The sequence below is a fragment of the Archocentrus centrarchus genome, chromosome 3 (assembly GCF_007364275.1).
Source record: "Archocentrus centrarchus isolate MPI-CPG fArcCen1 chromosome 3, fArcCen1, whole genome shotgun sequence".
Lineage (NCBI taxonomy): Eukaryota > Metazoa > Chordata > Actinopteri > Cichliformes > Cichlidae > Archocentrus > Archocentrus centrarchus.
In genome coordinates, this window is record NC_044348.1 from 1,185,279 (window position 1) to 1,212,998 (window position 27,720).

General features: G+C 39.5%; 3 protein-coding genes and 1 pseudogene across 5 annotated transcripts; 3 read left to right on the forward strand and 1 right to left on the reverse strand.

Moving 5' to 3' along the window:
- Positions 1 to 6,414: 6,414 nt before the first annotated feature.
- Positions 6,415 to 14,804, forward strand: LOC115778030 (V-type proton ATPase subunit d 1). Its single transcript, XM_030726052.1, has 8 exons — positions 6,415 to 6,611; positions 8,266 to 8,437; positions 9,223 to 9,401; positions 9,893 to 9,972; positions 11,745 to 11,822; positions 12,002 to 12,178; positions 12,401 to 12,478; positions 13,587 to 14,804. The coding sequence occupies exons 1-8, from the start codon at positions 6,485 to 6,487 to the stop codon at positions 13,746 to 13,748; spliced, it is 1,053 nt and encodes a 350-aa protein (XP_030581912.1). The 5' UTR covers positions 6,415 to 6,484; the 3' UTR covers positions 13,749 to 14,804.
- A 1,016-nt stretch (positions 14,805 to 15,820) lies between these two features.
- Positions 15,821 to 20,009, forward strand: foxr1 (forkhead box R1). 3 transcript variants are annotated; one of them, XM_030726302.1, is made up of 7 exons: positions 15,821 to 15,952; positions 16,171 to 16,263; positions 16,708 to 16,937; positions 17,705 to 17,770; positions 19,182 to 19,309; positions 19,548 to 19,780; positions 19,933 to 20,009. In XM_030726302.1, exons 1-7 carry the CDS (start codon positions 15,832 to 15,834, stop codon positions 19,959 to 19,961), a joined length of 900 nt encoding a protein of 299 aa, XP_030582162.1. In that variant the 5' UTR covers positions 15,821 to 15,831; the 3' UTR covers positions 19,962 to 20,009. The 3 variants fall into 3 exon arrangements, with proteins under 3 accessions (XP_030582162.1, XP_030582164.1, XP_030582163.1); XM_030726304.1 differs by having other exon boundaries at positions 17,714 to 17,770; XM_030726303.1 differs by having other exon boundaries at positions 17,711 to 17,770; positions 19,933 to 19,983.
- A 2,884-nt stretch (positions 20,010 to 22,893) lies between these two features.
- Positions 22,894 to 24,402, forward strand: LOC115778168 (secretory phospholipase A2 receptor-like; annotated as a pseudogene).
- A 255-nt stretch (positions 24,403 to 24,657) lies between these two features.
- LOC115778169 (uncharacterized) lies at positions 24,658 to 27,654 on the reverse strand. The gene is made up of 6 exons (XM_030726224.1): positions 26,980 to 27,654; positions 26,364 to 26,438; positions 25,733 to 26,122; positions 25,400 to 25,501; positions 25,002 to 25,234; positions 24,658 to 24,891 (listed from the first exon to the last, which is right to left on the reverse strand). The coding sequence occupies exons 3-6, from the start codon at positions 25,956 to 25,958 to the stop codon at positions 24,658 to 24,660; spliced, it is 795 nt and encodes a 264-aa protein (XP_030582084.1). The 5' UTR covers positions 25,959 to 26,122; positions 26,364 to 26,438; positions 26,980 to 27,654.
- Positions 27,655 to 27,720: the final 66 nt, after the last annotated feature.

The following is a 27,720-nucleotide window of genomic DNA, read 5'->3' on the forward strand; positions in this document are numbered from 1 at the left end:
AGCTCCCAGCTTGGATTCAGGAGACAGACACCCTCTCTATTTTTAAGATTAGGCTTAAAACTTTCCTTTTTGATCAAGCTTATAGTTAGGGCTGGATCAGGTGACCCTGAACCACCCCTCAGTTATGCTGCTATAGGCCTTGGCTGCTGGGGGGTTCCCATAATGCACTGTTTCTTTTCATCCACCTTATTTGCTCTGTTTATGCTCCACTCTGTATTTATTCATGAGTTATTATTAATCTCTGTCTCTCTCCCCTCAGCCCCAACCGGTCGCAGCAGATGACTGCCCCTCCCTGAGCCTGGTTCTACTGGAGGGTTCTTCCTGTCAAAAGGGAGTTTTTCCTTCCCACTGTCGCTAAATGCTTGCTCATGGGGGGTCGTTTTGATTGTTGGGTTTTTTCTGTATTATTGTAGGGTCTTTACCTTACGGTACAAAGTGCCTTGAGGTGACTGTTTGTTGTGATTTGGTGTTATATAAATGAAATTGAATTGAACATTGTTTTTCCAGTGCAGTAACAAATAGCAGCAGGACGTTGACTGATGCTGCATTAAAATTCGCCTTTAGTTGGCATCCAGTACCTTTGGTGACCATTTAGCTCTTCAGAAATGGTGCATTAATGTTTTGATTTTCTGCAATCTGATATCTGTCGTGTCTAAATAATTGATTGAGGCAACATTTAAAATAATTTGCTGATATTTCAATATTCTGTGAAGGAGCCTAACATGCCTACAGCAACATTTAGGTAGTACACAGTGTCTGACATTTTATACAAATTTTAATTCAAATTATAGTTAACAGCACTTTTTTAAAGAGTTATTATCAAGTAAAAATCCAAATGCTGGGCTAAGCTCCAATGTTTCAAGATCCCAGCAGTGCCCATGTGAAAAGAGAAATAGAGCACATTGTATATGTGGTTAGACTCCACTAGATGGGGATACAGCTGCTGGAGTGCGTTACCCCCTTGAGTTTTAAACGTCAGTTTGACTGAATCCAATAAGTAAATTATCAGATGTATGTTATTGTGTACATTTTAATTGTAATCTTAAAGGGACCCACATGAAAAAATGACAGAGCCCTAATATTAAGAAGCTATGGACTCAATGTATGCATCACCACTGATGTTGCCCAGCACTAAAATCTAAGAGTTGTTTTGGTATATTGCATTAGTCTGTAGAGACACTTTGGTAATAAAGGATAGACCAGAACAATAATTCATTCAGGGAATTTGACTCCATTACAGTGAGCAATATTCATCCTAAACATACACACACACCTGATCACTCAACTCAGCATATACAGTGGGTACAGAAAGTATTCAAACCCCTTTAAATTTTTCACTCTTTGTTTCATTTCAGCCATTTGCTAAAATCAAAAAAGTTCATTTTATTTCTCATTAATGTACACTCAGCAGCACCCTATCTTGACAGAAAAAAAAAAACAGAAATGTAGAAATTTTTGCAAATTTATTAAAAAAGAACAATGAAATATCACATGGTCATAAGTATTCAGCCCTTTGCTCAGTATTGAGTAGAAACTCCCTTTTGAGCTAATACAGCCATGAGTCTTCTTGGGATGCAACAAGTTTTTCACACCTGGATTTGGGGATCCTCTGCCATTCTTCCTTGCAGATCCTCTCCAGTTCCATCAGGTTGGATGGTGAACGTTGGTGGACGGCCATTTTCAGGTCTCTCCAGAGATGCTCAGTTGGGTTTAGGGCTCTGGCTGGGCCAGTCAAAAATGGTCACAGAGTTGTTGTGAAGCCACTCCTTTGTAATTTTAGCTGTGTGCTTAGGGTCATTGTCTTGTTGGAAGGTGAACCTTCGGCCCAGTCTGAGGTCCTGAGCACTCTGGAAGAGGTTTTCTTCCAGGATCTCTCTGTACTTGGCTGTATTCATCTTTCTTTCAATTGCAACCAGTCGTCCTGTCCCTGCAGCTGAAAAACACCCCCATAGCATGATGCTGCCACCACCATGTTTCACTGTTGGGATTGTATTGGGCAGGTGATGAGCAGTGCCTGGTGTTCTCCACACATATTGCTTAATGCCAAAAAGTTCAATCTTGGTCTCATCAGACCAGAGAATCTTATTTCTCATAGTCTGGGAGTCCTTCCTGTGTTTTTTGGCAAACTCTGTGCGGGCTTTCATATGTCTTGCACTGAGGAGAGGCTTCAGTCAGGCCACTCTGCCATAAAGCCCCAACTGGTGGAGGGCTGCAGTGATAGTTGACTTTGTGGAACTTTCTCCCATCTCCCTGCTGCATCTCTGGAGCTCAGCCATAGTGATCTGTGGGTTCTTCTTTACCTCTCTCACCAAGGCTCTTCTCCCACGATTGCGCAGTTTGGCTGGATGGCCAGAAGAGTTCTGTTTGTCCCAAACTTCTTCCATTTAAGGATTATGGAGGCCACTGTGCTCTTAGGAACCTTGAGTGCTGCAGAAATTCTTTTGTAATCTTGGCCAGATCTGTGCCTTGCCACAATTCTGTCTCTGAGCTTCCTTCGACCTCATGATTCTAATTTGCTCTGACATGCACTGTGAGCTGTGAGGTCTTATATAGACAGGTGTGTGCCTTTCCTAATCAAGTCCAATCAGTTTAATTAAACACAGCAGGACTCCAGTGAAGGAGTAGAACCATCTCAAGGAGGGTCAGAAGAAATGGACAGCATGTGAGTTAAATATGAGAGTCACAGCAAAGGGTCTGAATACTTATGACCATGTGATATTTCAGTTCTTTTTTAATAATTTTGCAAAAATTTCTACATTTCTGTTTTTTTTCTGTCAAGATGGGTGTGCTGAGTGTACATTACTGAGAAATAAAATGAACTTTTTTGATTTTAGCAAATGGCTGCAATGAAACAAAGAGTAAAAAATTTAAAGGGGTCTGAATACTTTCTGTACCCACTGTATGCATTTAGACTGGACACACACCTAAGTAAAGGGGTGTCTGGTCACTAAATGGAAATTGTCTTTAAAGCAACACCAAACATGCACTTTAAATTCTCACATTTGCTGGTCGGAGTTGTCTCTAGTCTTGAATTCACTTGGTTCCCGTAAAGAGCAGCCACTCCTCATGAAAGGGCTGCTGGGTACAGCTGAGTCTGATCTCTTCAGCACTTTGATTTAACACTACATATGCATGATGGTAATTTTAGAGTTGAACTCTGATCTGGGGAACAGTTACAAGCTCTCTTTGTCTTGCCTATTAATTCTGATCCTGCTGTAATTTTACTCAGACCACCTCTGATATAGAGGTAGAAACACCATGTTCTCCTCAGATGCCTTCACTGTTGACCGTACAGCTTTTTTCATTCAAACAACCAACTCTGATGATGTCTTCCTGGATACGCTGTCTGGAAATGGATCACATTCATCACATCTAATTCACTGTGTGACATCATATGAGGCAGAGGCAGGACTTAGGCTATATCCGATGTGTTTTCAAAGTATTTTTGACTTTCACAAAAAAAAAACCTGAAGAATAAATTTATACTTTTTAGGTTTGTAAATGTATGTTTGATCACATTTGAACTTTCCTTTCAGATGTCCTGGCCTCAACTTGAGTAGGTTAAAATATGAACAGAAAAGTGAGAGATCTGACTTGTCTGCATGATTTTACATCCATATAACACCATTAAGCAGAGTTTTACAGGATTATTGAGGTTAAAAGCAATTTGTGTCTTTTTGTCTCCCTCTTTCAAAACTTGTCAGGTTATAATTTTTCAGGACTGTCACTGCACCTTAAATAACCACTGCCTCTGGAGTAATAGTGTCTATTTTTTACATCTACTTATTATTATTTATATTTTCATATTTTTTTTAAGGGCATAGCAAAGATGTTGGTCTAAATTTTGTTGTATTTGTATAAAAACAATAAAGTTTGTTCTATTCTATTCTAAAATTTAGGCTCCAGTATTTGCCCAGCCATGCAAACCATTCCCTGCTAAAGAGAAGGAGTAGTATAACATTTAAATGACAACATTAGAGATTTATATAAAACTCATACCAACAAACTCAACTGTTACCAGTATTTGAACTAAACTGTCTTACACCTGGATGCACATGTAAAATTCTAAGTCGCTCTCAGATGGGATAAAGTTATTAAAGTCTGTGTGTTTTTTAACACTTTCCACAATCCTTTAATTTTCCAAAAGCAGCAGCTCCTCTTTGAAGAACAGACTGGGTACCATCAACAGTTACCTTGCAGATTTTCAAGCATGTTTCACTGAAGTGACACAAGCTAAATAGTATTTACTTCCTCCAACAAATGGCTAAATAAAAAAAAAAAAAGTTGCTGTGTACCTTTGCTCAGCTGATTGCTGTCCAGCCTCAAATTCAGTTGGTTCACCTCTAGACTGGTTATTTCTCAGAGACACACAGCTGCACGCAGGAGGATCTGGACTCTTCTGGGTCACTTGGCTTCAACATAAAATAAACATTCATTGTCTGTTCTGGATTACCAGATTTAAGCACATCACTGTTGGTGCTCATTGGTAAAGCCACACAATAAGAAACATCTGCTTTTAATTCTTAGCTTTGCTGTTCAGAGTTCTTTCACCTGCACTGAGATCAGGCAGCTCCATTTTATACTCGTTTCTCCTCATGGGAAATGAGCATGGCTGACCTGTCTCACTCTCAAGAAGTGTAGATTATCACCATGGATGCAACATACACAACAGAAGAAATAAAAACCGTAATAAAACAGAAAAGTTGTTGAGTGGTCATGTTTTGGTGATCTTGAGGGGTGGACTGAAACAATAATATAAGCTGGGAATTTGACTTGATTACAGGCCATCATATTCATACAAAATAGAAAACTGCTGATTTTGTAGGGGAAACCAATGACACCACACAATTATTGTTATGAAATGACTTTACTTTAATGGCATTATTGCCATATAGAAATTTTGAAAAAACAAATAGCAGTAGTGCTATTGGTCAATTAATCTTTAATTGGCAAGTGAATTACAATAAAAACAGAGTGCAGAAAGAGCCTCTGTAACCGTAACTGTACAAAAACCACACAAAAAGAATGATTACTCAGTTCTGCCTGTGGACATGTATGTGCATCTTGGCTTGAGTGCATGGAGACTGTGGAGGGTGAAGAAAGGGTGGTGCTTAGTGCATGGATTCTGAGGGAACTGTAAATTCCTGCTTGCTGCAGTACCACTGGTCAGGTTGTCTACAGTGTAGAGCTGGTGAGTCTCCACTAGATGGCGATATAGATCATTACTGTATTACTGTGTGTCCTTATTGTGAGATTGTGCACAACAAATTCAGCCTCGAACAGTGACAGACATGAAGAAAATGACCATAGCCTAAAAGATACAAGAAGCTGGACACTGAAAGTATTTATATCAGTGTTTAGTGTTTTAAAAACACCTAACAGAAGGAAAACAGACGAGGTAATTATAAAAGTTGTTTATTAGTCTAATGGAGACATTTGAATGGTCTTTAAGGCTGGTTAGCTTACAAAAATACAAACTCATCTCAGAATTTCATACTGATTGCTTTCCTTACTGCCACAGTTGACTGTAGTTTGCATGTTTGTCTGCAAGTATTTGGGAACTGCTACCCCAGTGGCAGTAAAAGTGCAACACAAACCAGAAATGGAGAAATGTAAAAGCTGCAGCTCACGTGTTTCAAAGGGTGCAACTTTTACATTTAAGGCAAACACAAAGTTTCACTACAGCTCAGAGAGTAACTGGCCAGTATTCTTCCATACAAGGTCTCGGTCTGTGTGACAGAGATCTTACTCTCTTGATCCTAGACTATCACAACGTTTGTCACGTCTGCAAACCCTCAATATGGTCCGTTTCTAACAAGCCTCCTACAGCTAAACAATCGCAGCATGACTCAAGCACAAACCTCAGCTCTTATAATAAAAGCATTATACATGTATACACAACTCACTGAACACAAACTGGTCAGATGTGTAAAATTATTTTATTTTTACTCTAGTAGACTGTGAGATTATAATAGAATAGGTAGAATAGGTTCCAAATAGGTAATTTGGAAAACAGTTGAATAAATATGAACAAGAAAAGATCTCTGGAGCTACCTGGACATCAATTTTTAGGAAATCTATGAACAGAAGCAACATGCTGGTCCAGGTGTTTCTGCTCCCTGTGAAAAGGCTTTCACCCTGGATTAAAAACATTTTAATGTTAGTTTTAGTTCAAATAAATAAAGATGAGTGAAAGATTCAGTTCAAAATTACTGTCAGAGCGGTCAGTAAGACATTAAAGTTAAATAAAATTATTCAGTTATGAAACAGCAGAGCCGATATTTGCTGAGGAACAAATGAAACACTGAAATAAATCAATCACCCGTCAGCTATAGCGTGAACACCGTGTGCGCGCACATCTACACATTCAAGAGCGGGTGACTTATCAGATGACGGTCACGTGGTTCAGTCAGCTGACGCTTAACGCTAACCAGCAGGTCGAGCTGTTCTCCGGTGGCACAGACGGATCTCACGGTTGGACAGGATGCCTTTCTCCGAGCTGTATTTTAATGTCGATAACGGCTACCTGGAGGGGCTGGTGAGAGGCTTTAAAGCTGGAATACTGTCCCAGGCGGATTATTTAAACCTTGTTCAGTGCGAGACTCTGGAAGGTGAGTTGACAGCTAGACGCTAAAGCTAACTCCATTAGCTGGTGTTCAAAGCTAGTTAGCTAGTTTAACGATTGTGACAGTATCCCAGCTTTTCAATCGTGCTACGTCCAAATTTGTGTTACTGGTTAGGGCTCCACGTTGGCAGTTGGTAACGATTAAAGACAAAATGACTTTTGAGCTTTTGTTCTTTCCGCTTCATATCCTACCTCTCTATGCTAGGTAGCTAACTTAATCTAACCCAAGCAGCCATCGTTTATTATCCTTATTGCTCACTTCCCAGTTTAATGGGAAGTGAAATCATGGTCGGAAGAGATTTTATATTGCTGCTGTAAACACCGAAGCTTGGAACAAATAGCATTTTCTTTACCTTTTCGTATATCTACAGGAATCATTGAAATTTTACTAGCTAACACCAGCTAACATATTTTACTGCAACAGACGCTTCTTATTTTATTGTTCATTAGAATCTCAGCTCAGTGTTCGCTTTCAATTGCTTAATTTTACTCAAGGGGAAGTGATGCTCTTTGCATTTAAATTATTTGCTGTATTGTTACAGTAATTTTGTAGATGTGATTTGTACTAAAAACATGCTGTATTGAAATTAATGTCACTGGGACATTGAGATTTGGAGATAAAGGTAAAGTTTTCTTTGTTGCTCTCCCACATGATGTTATTCACCACTTTATGTTTTACGTTTTTAATCATCATACGTAAACTCTATGTTTATGGTTCTGTGTGGTTGTATAGTATTCAGGAACAGACAAGATTGTAAGACTTCAGTAATCAAAATACCTAAAGCCTTACAACAGGGCACAAATATAAGGGAAATATGTGCATTACTGTAATCTGGATTTCACCTTCTAGGATCCCTTTTGGAAATTCAAAACTTGTAATTTTTACTTCTTGAAAATATGGGCCAAATCTGTTTTGTTTGTGTGTGTGTGTGTGTGTGGTTTATTTTTGTTCTTATGAACAAGACAAAATATACTGAATACAGATATTTGTTGCTGTTTGTTAGTTTTATAATCTCCTGGTGATACTCTGATCAAACGTTGCTTTGTTTTACAAGTTTTAGTTATTTCTCATTAAAGTTATACAGCTTTTTTGGTGCTGATCTCCACAGAACATGCAAGAATAACAGATTAAGTCTCTCTTTCCAAGATAGACTTATGATCATGAAACAGATTAGCACACAACTAAGGCCAGGTAACTCTATCATCAATCAAGTTAGCAGCAGGGTTAGGAAATGACAAAAGCTGCAACACATACAGAGGCACATAATCTGTAGAAGAATTTCCAAAAATACTAATGTGATCCTGTAAAATCATATTCTGAGATGTCAAAGAAGTACAGTTCTATGTCCACAAAAAAGCGTTGCTGTACAACACTGCTAGACTGTAAACAATTGCTGTTTTTTTAATTAATGGGTGATCTAAAATATGCAAAAAAATCTTCATATTGCTCTCTGTCTGAGCAACTCCCCTCCAGACAAAAAAACAAGCTATATTCTTGCCTCTGAGACGTTGAGATGGTCATTATTTATCATCTTTTTTTTCATCAGTTCTTACTAACTTTGAAATAAGGAAACTATTAACCGAATGCTTGTTTTGCATGAAGATTGTGCGTCTGATCTCTCCACGTGTTTGTCCTGCAGACTTGAAGCTCCACCTGCAGAGCACAGACTATGGCAGCTTCCTGGCAAACGAGGCGTCTCCTCTCACTGTTTCTGTTATCGATGACAAGCTGAAGGAGAAGATGGTGGTGGAGTTTCGCCACATGAGAAACCAGTCGTACGAACCACTGGCCAGCTTCATGGACTTCATCACGTAAGAGAAAACTTATCACATTTAAATGAGTTCTGACTTATTTAATTACAGCATTTTCTGTACATGGTAGTCTGGCAGATATACAGTTTATTCTGTTGTTAGAGGGTGTTGCGATTTTGTTTGAGACTACACCAGCATGTTGAACTGTTCTAAATACCTAAATATCCACCTCATTCTGTTTTGTATTACTGGCCACAAATAATTAAAGCACACCACTTGTCTGTTTCATTTCTTACCCACATAATAGCCACTGCTGTGGGTTCATTTCTATACATAATGAAAACAAGTGGGACATCCTTTTATCTTTTTCTAATTTTCTAAGATGCATTTAAGTCTGCATTGACATCTGTTTTTTTGCTTTAAAGAAAGAAACATTGTTTGAAAAACACAAATCCAGATTAGAAAAGCAGAAATATAAAAAAATAGCATTTTTTCTTAGATCAAAGCACCAGTTTTCCAGTAATTGCAGCACTGCGTAAAATGCATTTAATTTACAGAAATGGTAAATAATATTCATTCAGTGGACATCTAGTCAAAAAGTCAGTTGAAGAAATCATTCAAATAACATTTCAGCATCTTTTAAAGGCTGTCAGATGCAACAGTTTACTTCAGTTTCTCAGTCCTTTGAATTTATGTGCTAAATAATTTATTTAATCATTCTATTCATGTATTCATTGAAAATATTTAATACCATATAAATAACAGTCACCACTGCAGTACTTTGAAGTATATTGTAAAGTATCTGCTATGATGATGATCCCTCCCCTCCTTCCTTTCGGCTTTAGATACAGTTATATGATTGATAACGTCATCCTGCTGATCACGGGAACTCTGCACCAGCGGGCCATCTCTGAGCTGGTGCCAAAGTGCCATCCCCTGGGAAGCTTCGAGCAGATGGAGGCAGTCAACATCGCCCAGACTCCTGCTGAGCTCTACAATGCCATCCTTGTGGACACGCCACTGGGTGAGTATCTGCATATGACTTACCATCTTACTAATAATTCAAGAAATCTGTCTCTTATTTGCCTGTCTTGGAAACCTTTTATCCAAAATTTGGTGGGTGTATTTCTGAGAGCTTGAGAAAGCCCAGCTTTACAGTAAGAATCAGCCAAAAAGTTTTAACCTACAAATAATTTCATCACTCCCGTCGTCTAAAACTTAAATTAGTTCTCACAGACATGGGTCTACATTTTTAAAATTTTATTTATCTATTGGGTTCTTTGGTTTCTTGTGAAAAATTGACTTGAGTCACTCATTGTTTGACTGAGCAGTTCTCAAGAAAGCTACAACCTACAATCTGCCTGTTCTGCATGTCCTTATTGTAGTTATGAAAACATGGATTCTACCCTCCCCAAACAGGCACAGCGCTATTTTAAACCAGAGGGATGTGAAACCTGAATAGTGATGTCGCCAAAGCTGAGGAAAACATTAATTATTAATTTTTTTTCTTTTCAGCTGCATTTTTTCAGGACTGCATATCTGAGCAGGACTTGGATGAAATGAACATTGAAATCATTCGTAACACCCTTTACAAGGTAAAGTTTATTAGCAAGGAGCTACATTTTATTTATAAAGCGCATTTCATTCTAGTTAATAATGTAATGTGCTGCATAAAGCTACCACAGAGGTTACAGCCACATAAAAGATAATAGGGTGAATGGGGGGAAAAAAATCAATACAGCATGGTATTACAATATTTTGGGTGGTGATATCATATCAATACAGGGACACCAAATATCAATATTTTATTAAATAAAATACTCTGGGAATACTGTGAACACCCCTGTCCTGAGATAAAGGTAGCCAAGCAAACTTATCCACAGTATTTCTGACTTTGTGCCATTACCCATAATTCTTAGCAGAAGCCGGTGTTCTACTTCCGTTTGTGCTGTTGTTTACGGCTGCGGGCTTACACACTTGCCGTTCATTTAAACATTTTGACACTGCAGTTTCTTTACCTGGCCTAAATGGTACCACATCGGTGGTGGATACATTGCAAGGATGTTTTAAAAAGCAGCGAGGTAACAGTGCCTCACCTGTCACTTCTCACTGACGGGTAGATGAAACGAAACTATGGCCTGAAGTCAGCTACATCGACATTATCAATTACCTTGTTTTTTCCAAAGGTGTTGATGGCGAGAAATCACGTAATTATAAGAGCACCAGATTACCTTCAAAGCAATAAAATTGATAAAGTAATGCTGAACAAACAAGGCAACGTTGTTTTCCTTAAAGCAGCTGTAGATCCGAGCCAGAGCATCGGCCAAGCTAAGCACTTAGCATGGGTCATGCTAAGGGAAAGTGGAGGTGGAGACAGTCAGCTGTTCCTGTATCGCTGATTAGGGAAATCATGTAGTGATGCTGCAGCTATTCTGTGGAAGGTACATCACTGATCTGGATATCAGAGTGTTCAGATCACTGAAACAGAAACACTGGACTGGCTGAAGGCTGTGATCGGGGAGACACGCAGCTGTCATCTCACTAACTGCTATGTGTTTACATGTGGAAGGCACGCATTGTTAAAGCTTTGTGTAGGCTGTATGCCGTAGTGTCACACTACAAATAAAATGTAAAAAAAACAAGAGGCTGTACATTAAAGGAAAATTTAAAACATAAGGAAAAAAATACAGCAATAGGATGTGCAACTGGGTAGTATAATTTTGGAGAAAAAGAACAAATTTACAGAATAAAATAAATTGAAAAATGTACAGACTGATGTAGTGACAACCGACAACAGCACAAGTTGAATCCGAGCTCATGTTTCAACTAATAAAGCCGCCTGTTACAGCACAAAGTAACCGAATTTTGTCATTAACTCTGGCTCTGACTGGGTAACCGGAAGTATAAAACCGTACAGCGGAAGTAGCAGTCTGTCATGGCAGCCTACGTGTGCTCTTCCAGAAACCCGTGGATATTAAATCAGCTCAACCAAAAAAAAAAACATTCAACACTACAACAGTTGTGAAAACTACTTCCTGATTCAGAGCAGGCTAATGGCTCAGTCTCAGGAGTAAAAATTGGACAGCAACCTCTGCAGCTACAATTCTGTGAATGATTGCAACCTGTGGTCACTAAATAGTCCTGAAATTGAGTATTAGTGATCAGTTTGCATAATAATCCACTTATGAAATAATGAGTGCTTGGGGGAGACTGAGATTATTTTTTTTTTTATATTTAATGGAATAACTAAATGTAGTCATTTTATAGTTATAACAGAAAAAATTTGCATTCAGAACTGGCTTAAGATTTCTATGCATTTATTTGAATTTGTCATGCGAAGGGCACTAAATAAATTTTGATCTCTCAGGCGTATCTGGAGGCTTTCTACAAGTTCTGCTCCAACTTGGGAGGAACGACCGCTGACACCATGTGTCCTATTCTGGAGGTGAGTCTTCAGTCTCATTTAGATGATTTTTGATACGTCTCTATCTTCTAGGATTGTTCATCGTAGTAGCAAAGTGCAGGAGTCAAGTGGGTCTTGACAGTGAGCAGGCGTTCCCATGAAGACGCTGAAGTGTCTTTAGCGCGACTCATCCCTCTTCTTCCCCTCTGTATTTGCTGCAGTTTGAAGCTGACAGGAGAGCCTTCATCATCACCATTAACTCATTTGGCACAGAGCTGTCCAAGGAGGACCGTGCCAAACTCTTTCCCCACTGTGGCAAGCTTTACCCAGAAGGCCTTGCACAGCTGGCCCGTGCAGATGATTATGAGCAGGTCAAGGCTGTCGCTGATTTTTATCCTGTAAGTTCAAAACCCCCTGTGGCCTGCAGAAATCACCTCAGCATTTAAAACATTATAGTTATCGAAATCTTATCTTCCAAGTTCTGTGATCTTTCATCTCTCCAGTTTGTCTCGTAACTGCCTGTTTCTCCTTTGCCATTGGTGTTTATGTCACTGTTCAATAATTAAATCTTTCAGTTTAAAGCCCGTATTTATACCTGAACTTGTCTGTCACGCTTTCAGGAGTACAAGCTGCTGTTTGAGGGTGCTGGAAGCAACCCAGGAGATAAAACCCTGGAGGACCGTTTCTTCGAACATGAGGTGAAATTGCACAGATTGAACTTTATCAAATAATAATCACAAACCTCCATAACAGAACTGATTGTTCACAAGCGTTTTGTTTCAAACATGCCGAGTTTACCTGCGCTGCATTAATGCAAATGTGTCTATGCAAGATTATTATTACATCCAATTCCAATGGTTTATCTTGCCATTAGAATAGTTTATAGAACAGAATGTAGACAAAAAACCAGGTTGAAATATAAAAATATATAAAAACATGTTGGCAGCTGGTAAATAGATGATTATATTAAACTTTATTAATCCCTTTGGGGGGGTTCTGTCAGGGAAATTAAAGCTCCAGTAGCACTTTTACATCATAGGCACACAAGCAGAAGTATAATCAGACAGAAATATGCAAGCAAATGAATAATAGATAAATATTAAACAAAGAAACAACAAAGACAAGGGAAGATATAAAATGTCTGACAGGTGTGATATTGCCCATTGTTCAGTATTACTTTATGCTACCTTGTGTTTGTGGCCAGGCTCAGGCTGCTGCTCCTCCCCCCTCTGTCCTCCTGTTACCACCCCCCAGTTTTTTAGCCTGTTAGTCCTACACTTGGGAATAGCTGTTTAGTCATAAATCACAAAATAGAAAAGTAACACCAGATGAAGAAGAAATGTATTTATTAATTCCAAAAGATGGGAAATTACTTTTTTACAGTAGCCAAAATAAGGAAAGCTTGATTAAATAAATTTTGCAGAAAGAACTGTCTGAGGTTAAAAAAACAAACCGAAAAAAAAACTCTTTAATAGGGTGCTCAGTTAGATAAAAAAATACAAAAAAAGTGAAGTGACTCAATAAATCTAATTATAATACAGTAAGAATCTTATATCTTAAAATAATGCAGGTATTCATGGATGAACTCTGTGTTAGCTGATGGAGGAATCCAAACAGTGTTTGTCCAAACACACATGGACAGAGAAGGAAAAGCTCGGGTCGAGTTAATAGAGGGGTTGAATTTGGATCCCTTTGTGTTTGGATGGGCTTAAAAGGTTTCTTGGACCAGGAGGATAGCCTAAAGAAATTAGATTATTATAAATTTGACATCATTATTTCTCTTTCCTCATTTTTTTGGACTTGTAGGTGAAACTGAACAAGCTGGCCTTCCTCAACCAGTTCCACTTTAGTGTTTTCTACGCCTACGTGAAGCTGAAGGAGCAGGAGTGCAGGAACATCGTCTGGATCGCCGAGTGCATCGCCCAGCGGCACCGCGCCAAGATCGACAACTACATTCCCATCTTCTGAGCCTCCATCTTCCCACCGTCATTTCATTCAGGTTCATTATTTTGTTAGTTTGTTTTTTTTTGTCCCCAGTCACAGTTTGGTGTTAAAGTTTCAGATGGTTTGATGCTAAATTCCCCCTTTGTTCACTCGTCACTGTACACTGGTTCTCAGCAGAGTTCATGTGTGTTCCTTTCAGGCGCGTGAAGTTAAACTGAGTAAAAACACAGTCTATTTAAGGATGTAATGTTTTGTTTACTGGCAAGAATCACCTGATTCTGGCTCATCAGACGAATGTGGCGCCTGTTTAAACGCATTTGACTTTCAAAAACTTTTCTGTCTTAACTTTCTTCCACATCACACCATGACCTGGATGACTGAGAACCTACAGACACACCTTCCACTCCGCGTGTTCTATGGCACACCCCCGTCCACCTGAGCTGGCCTTAAAAACAAAACGGAGAGGAAGAATTTGCAATTCACTAAGAACAAAGGATGGGGCAACAAAGCATTCACAGTACCTTTTTTTTTTTTTTTTTTTGGTCATGTTCAGGCACATCTCCAGACACATGACACACCTGCATTTTCCTGTTTCAGATATATAACCTACCAGAACAAGTTAAATTCAGCCTGTCCAGCTCAAAGTGGTGGAACATGAAAACATTCCTCTGCTCAGTGTCAGTCTTTAACCTGTATTTATTTCTGTTTTTAGTGCTAGGTTTTCTCAGCATGTCTGGCAGTTACTGTGGTTTTCCCTCAAACTGAGTGAAATGTGTGAGGCCCTTCTGATTTGTTGTCTAAATATATTGTTGAAAAATATTAAAAAATGGAACAGCTGAACAGGAACTCAGCATCTTTGTTCCAGTGTGGAGGGTCTGTGCGTTAAGTGGAATGAGTCAATATCTCGGGCATATATATATATGACAGTTTAAAATATATGAAGATATATAGATATTTAATGATGACTATATGATTATGTTTTCTCATGCTGTAAATGATTTATTACTGTTTTGATCTGTTATTTGTGAAATGTGTATTGTAAATGTGACAAAATAATAAACAGACTAATGCAGGTCTGGAGACGCCAGCGTCGTGTGATTATGGAGCTGCAAAACTGAAACACCCGCACATCACAGCAAGTTTTCATTCATTTATGTTCATAACCATATTTAGGCTACATGAGTGCTGCAGAAGATAGTGAGTTTCATGTTTTATTATTAAAAAACATTGCTTTAGTTTAGCACTGGCAGGCCTCCATATCAGTCACAAAGATGAACTATAAATCATACTAGCTATGATAAAGTTTACATGAAAGAAATGGAGGCAGAAAATTTGACTTATCAAAACATGGGCTGCATATATCTACAGAGGTGTATTTTTTTTAACCAAGAGAAAACCTCCAGGAAATATGACATTCAGCATAATTACAGACTTAAAGCGGCAGTTGCTGAGCCGTCTGTAGCGGTCTGTCTCTCCAAGTGTCCCTGACCAAAGCTGTTGGGCCACAGTTCTGTTAATCATACATGGATTATATATGTGTATATTTACTCATTTGCAGTTTTAATGTTCTGATATTTTCTGCTTCTATTCCACTATGTTTTGGTTACAAATATTTTACTTTGTACTTAATATCATTTATTTTGAAGCTACACACATGCAGAGACACACACCTGCAACATTAAAGTGATACAAACATTTATGGTTGCTCATTTATGTCTGAGCTGAGCTGAGGATGAAGATTGTGGCCACACTCAAGGTACCTGCCCAAGCAGCAGCACGACTGCTGGCTCACAGACAAAGTCAGTGGTTTTTATATGTGTGCCTGTTTGTTTTTCTGCTCAGACGTGATTTTCTTTCTTGTCTGGCGTTTAATTGACTCAGTTCAGATTGAGAATCTTGTTATTGTAAGTTACTACTTTCAATGTATAGACTCATTTTAAATTGCACCTAAATTTTTTGTTGGCCCAAATATTGCTGCTCATCACAAGCTGCATTCTGTCAGGATTAATTGTGTCCAATCAGGCTGTTTAGCTCCAGCTGCTGTACTGACAGTCTGCAGGTTCTATTTAAGAGCTTCTGTTGGACTGAGAGGACCCAAACCTCTGAGATGACCTTACAGCTTAAAACCAAAGCTCAACTCTTTGACCTGCACTGCTCTGTTGGCCTGACTGACTGGGACATGGACAAGGAGCTGAAACTGGCTACAACCACTGACCAGTTTTATCACGGTGATGATTTTTTTAAAAATCTTTTCCAGTAGTATTTACTCTTTGAATCATATGGATGAGTGACAAACATTATAGTAGCGATCGTAACGGGGAAAAGTTTGACAATCAGAAGTTCTGTGCAAGGTTTTATATTTCATTCATAAATGGTGACAGGAAGTCTGAATACTGTAAAATCTGTCATTTTGCATGTGTCACTGTGTTTTCTCCATCACTGACAGATGACAAAGTGAATGATCAGTACGTGGTCCAGAGGCCTTCTGTAAGATCCTCAAAAAGAAAAGATGAATTTATATGGTACGATAAAACATCAGGTGAGCTGCTGGAGATTATTTTTTTTATTTAATCCCATATTATTTGTTTTCTAACACTTGAGATACAAGAAACATGGATTTTTTTTTCCTCCAAATACAAATATCATTTTATTATGAAATTAGTGTTTGTTTATACTCAAGCCTTGGGAAACTGCATGTCATATGTAGTACAGTAGTTTGCCTACACTGCATTTGCATTGCTTCCTTTTTTAAGGTGTGCTAATTCAGTCACAGACAAACAAAACAGACGCCTGCTCATCTTCTCCACCGTACTCTGCCTTTTGATGTACCCGCTGTAAAAGGTGGGAGATCATTGCAAAGGATTTCTCTTCTAATATTCTCTCCTGGAAAATGAGCAACCACTTGATTTTTTTTTTTTTTTTTTTTTGCCTTTCTCTAATTGTTTCATAGAGCTGTGGCAAACTGAATATTTGTGTCCATCAGATACCTTCGTGAAACCAAACCTGTGGCTGCTTGTGAATCCCAGCATCGCCTGCCCGATCCAGTACAGAGAGATTAAAGCTGATGTGCAACCTGTGTGTGAACCTGCTGAGGAAGCCCAGACCCCTCTGCTGGAGACCCGATGTCCCCTGACAGCAGAGCTTCACGTATTTTCCTCCCATGATGCTCCTCTCCAGGAGGAGCTGCTGCAGTTGGTTTCCTCTGAGTACATGGTACACACTAACAACACTAACAATTTTTACACTTGCACCTGTCATTATTAAGTGTTCCAGTATAATTTCATGATGACTGGGTTTAAATATGTTTTACAGAAGAAGCCTGCTGAAAAATGATTACATATGTGCGCTACATATATTTTTAAGCATGGTCTCTTTATCCATAGTTGTATATCCAGAACCTGGTTATAGACCGCGCTCTAAACAAGATGGTGTCATTTCCTCAATTCCTAGCCACTTCCTCTAGCTCTTTGGAATATCCCTCGTGGTGGGAAGTAACACAGTACAAATACCTCATTGCTGTACTTGATAAGAATTTTTAGGCATCTGTACTTGAGTATTTATTCTGAAAGCTTTTTACTTTTATTCCTTGCATTTTAACACAAACATCTGTACTTTCTACTCCTCACATCTTCAAAAAAATGCTTGATCCTTCAGTTTAACACATTTGGGGGAAGTACCTTCAAATATCAGACTGACTTTATGCCCAAACGCAGGGCACAATAACGCATAAAAGCCAGTCTTCATCACAGAAAATGTAAGGAGTAGAAAGTACAGATATTTGGCTAAAAAGCTGTCAAAAATACTGAAGTGTAGATGCCTGAAATTTTACAGTAACAAAGCATCTTACTTCCCACCTGTGCATTTCAGAGTCTGTACGTTAGCTTTCACATGAGTAAAGAAGTTGATGCAGTACTTCAATGTGTATGTAAAATGACTGAAACATCTTGTAACTGTTAATGTTATCTCACCATCACCATTGGATCAAGGAGGATGTCTCCTGTCAACCAGCGAAGAACAGACGCAAGGGAAGGACCATAAAGCCCCAGGTGAGGACACTAGCTTTGGAGCTGCACCAGTGGGATGCAAGGAGCTCATTGCTCACCCCCTTTTGTTTTTTGGGTGTTTTTTTGGAAAAGTCCTCAAGAACTTATTTTCTCAGACAGGCTTCTGTCCAAATGATGAACATTATAATTGGAATGTTATCAAAGCCTTCCCAGAAGAGTTGAAGCTGTTATAGCTGTAAAGGGTGGGCCGACATCATCACTATGGATTAATGGGCTGTCACTCAGGTTCATGTGTGTGAAGGCAGATGAGTGAATACTTGTGGTTGTTTTGGAGGACATGAATTTGAGTAATAAATGCAACCCCAATTCCAAAACGTTGTGTAAAACATAAGTCAAATGTAGTGACTCTCATATCTCAAATCCTTTGATTCACAAAATACAGAACACATGTTTAAACAGACATTTTAGTTATAAATTTGATGTCTGCAGCACATCTCAAAGTTGGGACGGGGCAACAAAAGGCTGGAGAAATGGTACTAAAAAAATGAACAGCTTGAGGAACTTTTTTTCATTTTGGACACAGCGACTTTTATCATCAGTGGAGGGAGACAGGAAATGGGGGGGGGGGGGGGGGGGGGGGGGGGGAGATACACGGGCAAACTGGCAACAGGCCGGGACTTGAACCTGCACTGCAACGTGGTCGCTGGCTTCTCCACTAAGCCACCCAGGTGCCCAGCTGGAGGAACATTTTACAACTAATTAGGTTATTTAGCAGCGAATTTACAAGATGATTGGTGAAACACTGCCTTTCTGTTCTGTGACGGTATTGGGGTGCATTAGTTTCTGTAGTATTGTCAGCTTGCACATCTGGAAAGGCATCAACACTGAAATATGGGGGTGTTGGAGAGAGGGCGATATGCCCCCATTTAGATGTCTTTCTGAAGTAAGGCCTTGCATATGTTAAAACCACAAACAGCAGCTATTAAAACATCATAAATTAGTAGAAGAGTCCAGGTTTTTCCTTAAAGCATCATGAAACTAAGTGTGGCAAAGAAGACCCAGGACTGCTGAGCAGCTAGACTCATATATCAGCCAAGCACAGCACGACAATCCTCTCCCACAAGTCCAGCAGCTGTTTACAGATTAAAAGAAGAGGGGATGGTTCTCAGTGGTAAACACGGCCCTGTCCCAACTGTCTTGAGAAATTCAAGCTGACTTTTTATTATTTTCAGTTAAGCATTGGAGGTTTTCCATCTTTCGTTCTGAATAAAGGGAATTTGAGAGATGCAAAGCGTTGCTTCCAGGTTACATTTAGAGCTTCCCAAATTTTTCAGATTGGGGTTTGTAAATGTCTCCTGTAAGTCTGAGCTAAACTATAACTTGTCTTCTTGCAACTGTTAAAATTGTCATTGGTAACATGAATTGACCACCCGCACCCCCCCCTTTCCCCCAGGACAACAAGCCTCTTAAACCAGGATGCTGGCCTCGTCCGCCAGTGAATTATTGCATCCTCATTGCATTGGCCCTCAAGAGCAGCCATACTGGAAGCCTCAAAGTCCAGCAGATTTACAATTTCACCAGGTTAGGATTTGATGGTTTAATTGCACATATTTTACTTGCATGTATGCATGCTAAATTAAACGGCACCTAATCAGACATGGCTGAAAGAGTCTTTGAAAAGGTCAGATGGGTTCCCTTTTTTTTTTTTTTTTTTTTTTTTCTTTAGTAATTCCAAAGATGGGGTTGAATTGGACCAACATGCAGCAGTTTCTGGACTTTTAGCTTTCTGAAGCTCATGATCCTTTCTGTCCTCTCCCAGAGAGCACTTCCCCTTCTTTCAGACAGCTCCCGATGGCTGGAAAAATACCATCAGGCACAACTTGTGCTTCAACAGCAGTTTTCACAAAACCTGCAACCAGCTGTGCAGAGATGGCAAGAGGAAGTCATGTTTTTGGCACCTTACTTTAGATGGCCAACGGCGACTTATGGATGAGATCCACATGCTGACAGGAGAATCCTTAAAGCAGCTGGAGAGGAGCATGTCTCACCCAGGTAAATGAAATGCAACATTAATGTGAGGGAGTGGCTCGTAACTCTACATTACTGCAACGTTGTCAAGGAATTTAGTATTTTTAATGTGTAGAATTTAGTTTTGTCAGCCAAGGTGCTGCTGGTTTGTAACCAATAACTTTCTTTTTTTCCAGATATGATTCGGAGTTTATTTCCAGTGTGATTTGAGTTATTAAAAAATGCATTAGAGTTGCATAATAAAACTTCCTCTTTAGAAAATCCATCTGTCACGGTTCATTTTATTTTTGATTTATTTGTGAATCTTGTTTTTTACAAATATTTGTGCCAAAGCTCATTTAAAATGGACTTAAGCAAAGGAGTGCACATTCAGCCTGGTTAAGAGTTACAAACGTGGCTGAAAAAAGGTTTGAGGCTAACACACATTCACATCCACACCTAAGTTAAAATCACAAATTAGGCCCTCATGCATCTTTGAACTGCTGGAGGAAGCCCGACAACCTGAAAAGGATGCACACAGGTACAGGAAGAACATGCAAACCTCAAACTCGAATGCTGAGACGTTCTGTGATGGTGCTAACCACTGCATTCAACTAAATTAAGATCCGGGGGGGCTTGAAGTGCTGGTCATGTTCCTTAAATCACTCTTTGAGGTTCATGAGGCTGCTGCTAACTTGTAAAGAGAACAGTAATGCAGAGCGCATTATGACATCCTCAGTATTGTTTAGAGAAATGGTACACCCACATGAACTCCAGGTTCTGAGGTTTTCCCAGTAGAACATGGCACTGATCTTGCTGCTTTCACCAGCTTGTCTTCTTCCCATGGTGGCTGTGCTCTCTGAATTTTTATTTTGTTGGTACCTGTATGTTGTCTTTTACAGTTCAGTCATACAGCTAAGGATGCAAAGACCCCCCCCCCCCCCCCCCCCCCCCCCAACTTACCAATCAGGTTGCTGCTGTCCTTTTGCAAGAAATTTGTCTGCATGTAAATCTTTTGGCAACAGTCAAATTCTTTCAAATGACTATTTTATGGAACCCAAAGTAGTGAGAGGTGCAGTTTGATGCTGGATGCTCATCGAGCAGTAGCGGGCATTTCTTAAACACTTCTGAGCAAAAAAACGCCAAAACTATGCATCAGAACAGGTAAGTGCACCAGGAACACTTTAGCATGTCCACTTCTCCTCACGTGATTAATCTGACAAAGTTTTGGGGTCTGTGTGCGTTGGTGTTAGCAGATCCCAGATCAGATTTCTTTGCTGTATTCCCAAGGTGGCTGTGACTCGAGGTAGAGCAGGTCATCCATACCAATACTAGGTCGGTAGCTTAATGCTGACCCCCTCCAGCCTGCATGTCCAGTTTTGCTTGGGCAGAACAGAATAAAAGTACTATGTGACTGAGTATGCAGTAAAAGTACCACTATTTAAGTAAAAGTGTCATCATCCTGTCTAAACAACAGAATTTGGCTGACACTGAAGAGCAGCCTGTGTGGAACCTTCATTCTCCTCCTCCTCATCAGCACTACAGTGTCTGGACTGGGATCAGTGGTGTCAAGAATGTACCGGTACAACGAAGTACATTACACTTGGCAGGCTGCCCAAAACCACTGCAGAAGGTAGGCTTTGGTCTATACTCGTGCTTTTTTTTTTTTTTTTAAAGATGTTACCATAATTGATCATGATTTGATTCCTCAAAAGTTAATTCCACGATTTGAGAATCACAGAGAATATTTCACTTCATCAGAACAAGAATCAATAATAATAATGCTCCACCATAAGGCTTTAATAAAAACACCAACATGTTAATGCTCATGATCACAAAATCAGTATCCTTGTATTTACCTTTAGTACAACTGGATGAACTGAGATTTGAACCAAAGAAAAAAAAGTTCAAATTTAAACAGGTGTGAAAATCAAATTTAAGCTGAAATATTTTTTTTTCTCCTAATAGCATTGATGACCACACTGACTTGGCCACCATCTATACAAAGTCCAATGCAGACCGTATTTACTTGAAGAACTATAATGCATGGATTGGTTTGGTTAAAGAGAATGGCAATTGGGTGTGGCAGTTTGGCGAAGTGCTCGATCCCAGGTGGTGGTCATTAGCCTTGCCCCAAAATAATGAAAACTGTGCTGTTGCCCGTTACAATAATGACAGGTATGGGAGGCTGTTCTTGATATTTCTTTTTTTTTTTTTTTTTTAAAGTTCTGTTTTGAAAAAAAAAAGGGGGGGGGAATTGCATTTTAAGCAAACTCAGCAAATTTCTTAAACACAATGTAGTGTTTTGCACTCTCATTTTTTCCTGACAGCAGTAGGTTTACTAATGTTTCTACCAACACATGAGTTTCTTGACACCCAGACAGCACTGTTGCAAGAGAGACGATGAGTCTCCTGTGGAGAGTGGGACACCCTCTCCTCAGGATGGACCCAAAGCTTTGGCACCACTCACATACCTGTGAGCTCACATTGATCACTTGCCTGTTCTGATGAGTCACAGCCACATTAAACACAAATGAGTTAAGGGATTTGCTCTATTTTCCCTGCCTGAAAAGAGCTCATAAATAATGTTTCACCTGAATTTTTCTTAATTATTTTTTGCTTTTAATTTATTTAATTCTTTCATGTTATGTTTTCTCTTTCTCTTGAAAGCGTTTATGGAGCCCATTGTGATACACATTTATTCTTCATATGTGGCTATCAATATAAGGTTATAACTCAGTCAAAGACATGGTCTGAAGCTCAGGATTACTGCAAGAATAATCTTCATATTGGCCTGGCAAGTTTCTTGGACCGCAGCTTCATGAAATTAGTAGTTGGTGATCAGGATTTTCCAGTCTGGATTGGACTCTACAGGAATGGTAAAGACTGATGCATCTGAAACAGCTTTAATAAACTGATGATGACCTGTAGCAAAGTAGCTCATTTAGCCTTAAAGTAGGTGGTGCAATAGATTAATTGATTTCTTGATAAATAGTAAACACATTTTCACCTCGACTGTGTGTGTGGGGGGGGGGGCGATGTGTTCTGCAGGGCAAAAATGGGAATGGACCGCAGGCTTGTCAAACTACACAAACTGGGCAGCGGGTGAGCCAAGAAACGATGGCAACTGCGTCTCCATCTCCTCTCTCAAAAAAGAGATGGCTACCCAAGACTGCTCCACTCGGCTTCCCTTCATCTGCTACAAGGACAACCTGGTCCTGATAAAGGAGAATAAGACCTGGAATGAGGCGCTGGAGCACTGCCGTGCCCTCCGCTCACCCACCAATCAGGAACTTCGCTATGAGCTTGTCAGCATACATCCTAACGATCATGATTATGTGAAGAATAAGCTGGCGGAGGCCAACGTTTAGGAGGTTGGTTCAAATTCGGTGACTCCTTTATGAAATGTTGACATAAGATTTGTTTTTATGATGTTGGTTAAAGTGAGATATGCAGACAGGTTGCTTCCACTGACCACTATGAGGGGGCGTTATGGGCATTATTACTGAAACGCGCACGCGCGCACACACACACACACACACACACACACACACACACTTGAAAACCAAGATTTCGTGTGAACAGAAAGGCGGCTGATGGAAAAAAAGGCACTTCAAAATATGGCTAACATCACAGTGATGTCTACCAACAGCCTACAAGCAGTCCAAGTGAACAATATATTGGCCTTGTGACCCTGCAAACACTACCGTGTTGCACCAGCCTGTTGTTGCAACTACAAGTGTGGACATGTGCTTCACTTAGATTGCTCGTAGGCTGTTGAGTAGACATCAGCGTGGTGTTAGCTGTGTTTTGAAATGTGCAGGTTTTTTTTTCTTCAGCTGCCTTCCTGTTCACACAAAATCCTCTTTGTTTTCAGTAGTGTGTGTGTGTGTGTGTGTGTGAGCACATTTCAGTAATAATGTCCCTAACAGCCCCTCATAGACCACTAACCACAGCAGAAAATCTGATTTGCTTTCTGACACAAAACTGGGAAAAGGTGGGTTTTTTGTTTGTTTTTGTCCCCAGATAAAACTATATATTTATGCTTTCTGCTTTAATTGTGCCTGGTGCACTATATTCCTTTCTAACACTCCCTTTTAAAAGTAAAGTCATGCAGCACATGCTCTCATAAAGGAGCAAAAACAGATTTACCAATAATGACTCATTTTAAGTTAACCTGATTTATTTACAGAACAGTAGCAAATTCTAGCTGTATGAATCATACACATAGCTTTATCTTTGTTTGCAGTTGAAGGGGGGTCCGTACAGTATGTTTTTTTTTTTTTTTTTTTTTTGCCACTTATGACTCCTTAATATGGGGGAAAATGCTTTCTGAGCTGAAGGAGATTTTTCTATTGCCATACTCTGACAACTGGGAAAAAATGACTCCCAGTCTTGCCTCAAAGCTCTCTCAGTACATCCATGGAGACTCACTGACTGTTTCTTCCCCCTAGGTGTGGACAGGTCTACGTTTCCTGGCTGGTGAATGGCTGTGGGTGAACGGGGCAGATATGATGTACTCTGACCTGCCCCTCTGCCCCCCCAGGGTACAGCACTGTGGAGCTTTATCCAAGAGTGGCACAGGCAATATGGCGACTAGAGACTGTACAGAGAGAAAAAACTTTGTGCTATTGGACAGTGTAGGCCTTCTGACATCACTACTGTGATCAGCATCAGGGTGGTCACTGCCTGAGCACGCTGCAGTATACAGCCCCAAACAATGGTTGTATACTATCAGGGTTTTGTTTCTTTTAGATGCTCAAAATGGCCAGAAATCATTTAAATAAAAATATTAGAGGCATGTAGGGCTTAAGAGAACTTTGTTGCTTGACAGCATTGTTGTGCAGTAGAGGAACTGAATCTGTTTATGTAGCCTTATATTGCAAAAAGACATTTTATGATGTCTGACAGTCCAAAGTTAGTCACATTTTTTTAATGATGCAAACACTGTAACAATATACATATTTTCCCCCATACTTAGCTGCATTGTTGAAACGGTAATGCTTGCGATTTCCATCCACTGAAACTGCAAGCATATCTGGGGTGAACGCATGACATGTGAAGGGATCCTCCTTTAAAATGTTATCTAAGTCATATCTCACAGCTTCCCACTCAAAAAAGCTTTTCTGAAAGCTGTCCGCTGAGATCGTCCCCATCTGTTTTAAAATTAACAATATCAATAGTAAAAAATATGCCATAAGTGGCTTTTGAATACCCAATAAAACAGACGAACCATACTGTAGGATAGATAAGTAAAAGTACTCACACGACCAAAACGGACAGTTCGTTGATCCAGCATTTTTAAAAATGCTTGGCAGGAGAGTCCTGGTGCTGCCATCTTCATTTCTTCAAATGAAAAGAAGACATCTGTGGCATAAACAGTAGAAAAGTGAAGGGTAGCGGGCCAGTAATCACTTCGATTTAGTTGGTCTACTCCAGAGGTCCAAGAAGTTTGGCGTGCCTCACACCTCAGTTCCGGCATGCTGAGATCGTAACATCCTAGAAAAATGAAAAACTCATGACTCCAGTGTAAAAGGTTTGTTATTTTAGGGAGAGAGCTTATTTATGCCTGACAAAATACTCAATAGTATGTGACAAACTTGTAAGAGTTTATAGGTGCGTGAATTTTTTAAAAGAGTCAGGATAAAATAAAGTTCTACCTACCATTTATTGTGATCACAGCAACAGCCTTTCCTGGTTTGATCCTCAAAGACTCTGGTGGACATCCACAGATACTGGCTGGACTCTCCACAAGTACAAGTCGTGCTGAAGAAATTAACAAATGTGTTATATATAAATTAACACAAGTTGTATCAACTAGGATATGTGCCTTTCTTGAAAACATTAAAACACTTAACAGCCATAAGCAGACTGCTAAAAATGTACCTGAGAGCCAAGGAAGCTGAGCGACAGCCCAAATATTTTCAAAAACAAAGAGAGTGAGAGGAATGTTTAAACAGTAAAAAATAACGAGCTTAGTCACAACCCAAAACTTACCACCATGGCAAAGAGTCTTATTTACAATGTAAGTCGTTGGAGGCAATAGCTGGAAGAATCCAGCAGTCATAGCATCTCTGTTGTTAAGGACATGTCTGGTGTGCATGATGACATCACATGTGGCACAAAAGAAGGGGAGTGGCAGACAGTCACGACAGCGAAGCACAGCTGGATTGCTCCCACAGTGCTGGCATGTGTGTGCTGACACGCTTTCTTGAGCCGCCATGGTATTCACCAGACCGGGGTCTTTCTGACCTCCAACTCTCTGAAAAGAGACTTTTTCGTGTGCTCCAGTTCAAGGAAGCCAGAAGAGGAGCTCTTGGTGGAGGTGTTTCATGCTGATCACTTGAAGCATCACTCAGTGAGCTCTGGATGTTCTTGTAGAAAACACTGTTTAAAAAAAAAACAATACTTTTTTATTGTAGTTTATTTCAGTTGCAGAGTGTATTGTATAGAGTAGACGTGGAATTAAAATGTAATGGTTGAATTGATAAAAATTCTTGTAAATTTGTATTAAAATAAAAGCATTAAATTTATGTCCTAGCTCAGTGTCTGATATTTTTGTACAGAAACAAGTACAAATATGTGAACATACAGCTTTGATCTACTGGAGCCACAATAAAATACATACCAACAGTCTCTGGAGCAAAGGCCGCCTCACAGTGAGTGTTATTAACAGTAGGACTGTCCTTCTGCCTGTGGGCAGCTGTAATAAACATCAAAAGTATATCAAAAATACAAATCCAATCCACTTTTATAACACAGAGGCCCCGTTCCCATTCAGTGTCTATACCTGCTCACTATGTGATGACTGTAATGCTGTGTCAAAAAATTATAACTACATTGATGATTTAGTTTTATTTTTTTAAAATTTACAATGCTTTGAAGATGCAAAGCATCTTTGTGTTGGGAGACTTTATAAATCATCTTCAATTATGACAGTTGGTGTGATTATTTCAAGGCATTATCAATAAATTTGACCAAAAATCTTTGTGTGGAGGTAACAGTCAAGTACATTATGTCACTGCATTAACATGACAGCCACATTTGCTAAGAGAGGTCTTAATTTTCAGGAGCTCATTCTGTAGTTTATGCATACTTATTTATACTTAAGTTTGGATCAAAAACTTAATCATCATGAATTTAGTTTTTGTGCCAAAACAATGAAATGACTGGTTCAAACACTGATTTATTGATATGTGTCTACACAATCGATATCTTCCAATGATCTATGAAAAAGTACTGACCCTTATGTGGCTGGTGCCTGGTTGATCTTGGCCTCAAATACAGCTCATTTCCATCCTTGTCTCGCTTTCTCCACCTCACTGTTGGTTCAGGTGTCTTCACTGGTACTGGAGCTTCCTCTTGCTTCAGTTCATCAAGCAAGTCATCAAGATGTTGAAGCTCATCAGTTATTTCATGCTGATCAGTCTCATTATCCAGGATCATTAAAGGATCTTGGATTTTCAAATCACTCATAGTGATCGACAGAAAAAGCAAATACACAAAAACATTCACAAGTAAGAGAGACAAAGAAACAGAGACAGGGACAACAGAAGGACTGACAAGTGAGAGCAGTGAGGACAGAGAAACGAGACAGACGTGGCTCTTAAAAGTCCCTTTGGGTGTTTTTCACAAACAGGAACTAGGAAAGGATATTAAACTAATGTCTGAGGTACCTGTTGAGGGAAAAAAAGCATTCAGAATATTAACAGCTTGCTTATCGGTGTTCTCTTCACCGGTGTTGCCACACTGGGAGATTTTTTGAACTATTGGCTGGCAAAGACAGGTTTAGAGGATTTTGGGTGTTCTTCCCCAATTTTGTCCTGCTTTTAAATTCAACAAGTAGGAAAACTGCATAAATCAATATGTGCATTCAATTCTTATTGATCTGAACACACCCAGTCACTCAGCTGGCAAACTGTCAAAGCTTGATGCAGTTTAACAAGTTAGATTAAATCTACTTACTGCCCACTGATGTTTTACAG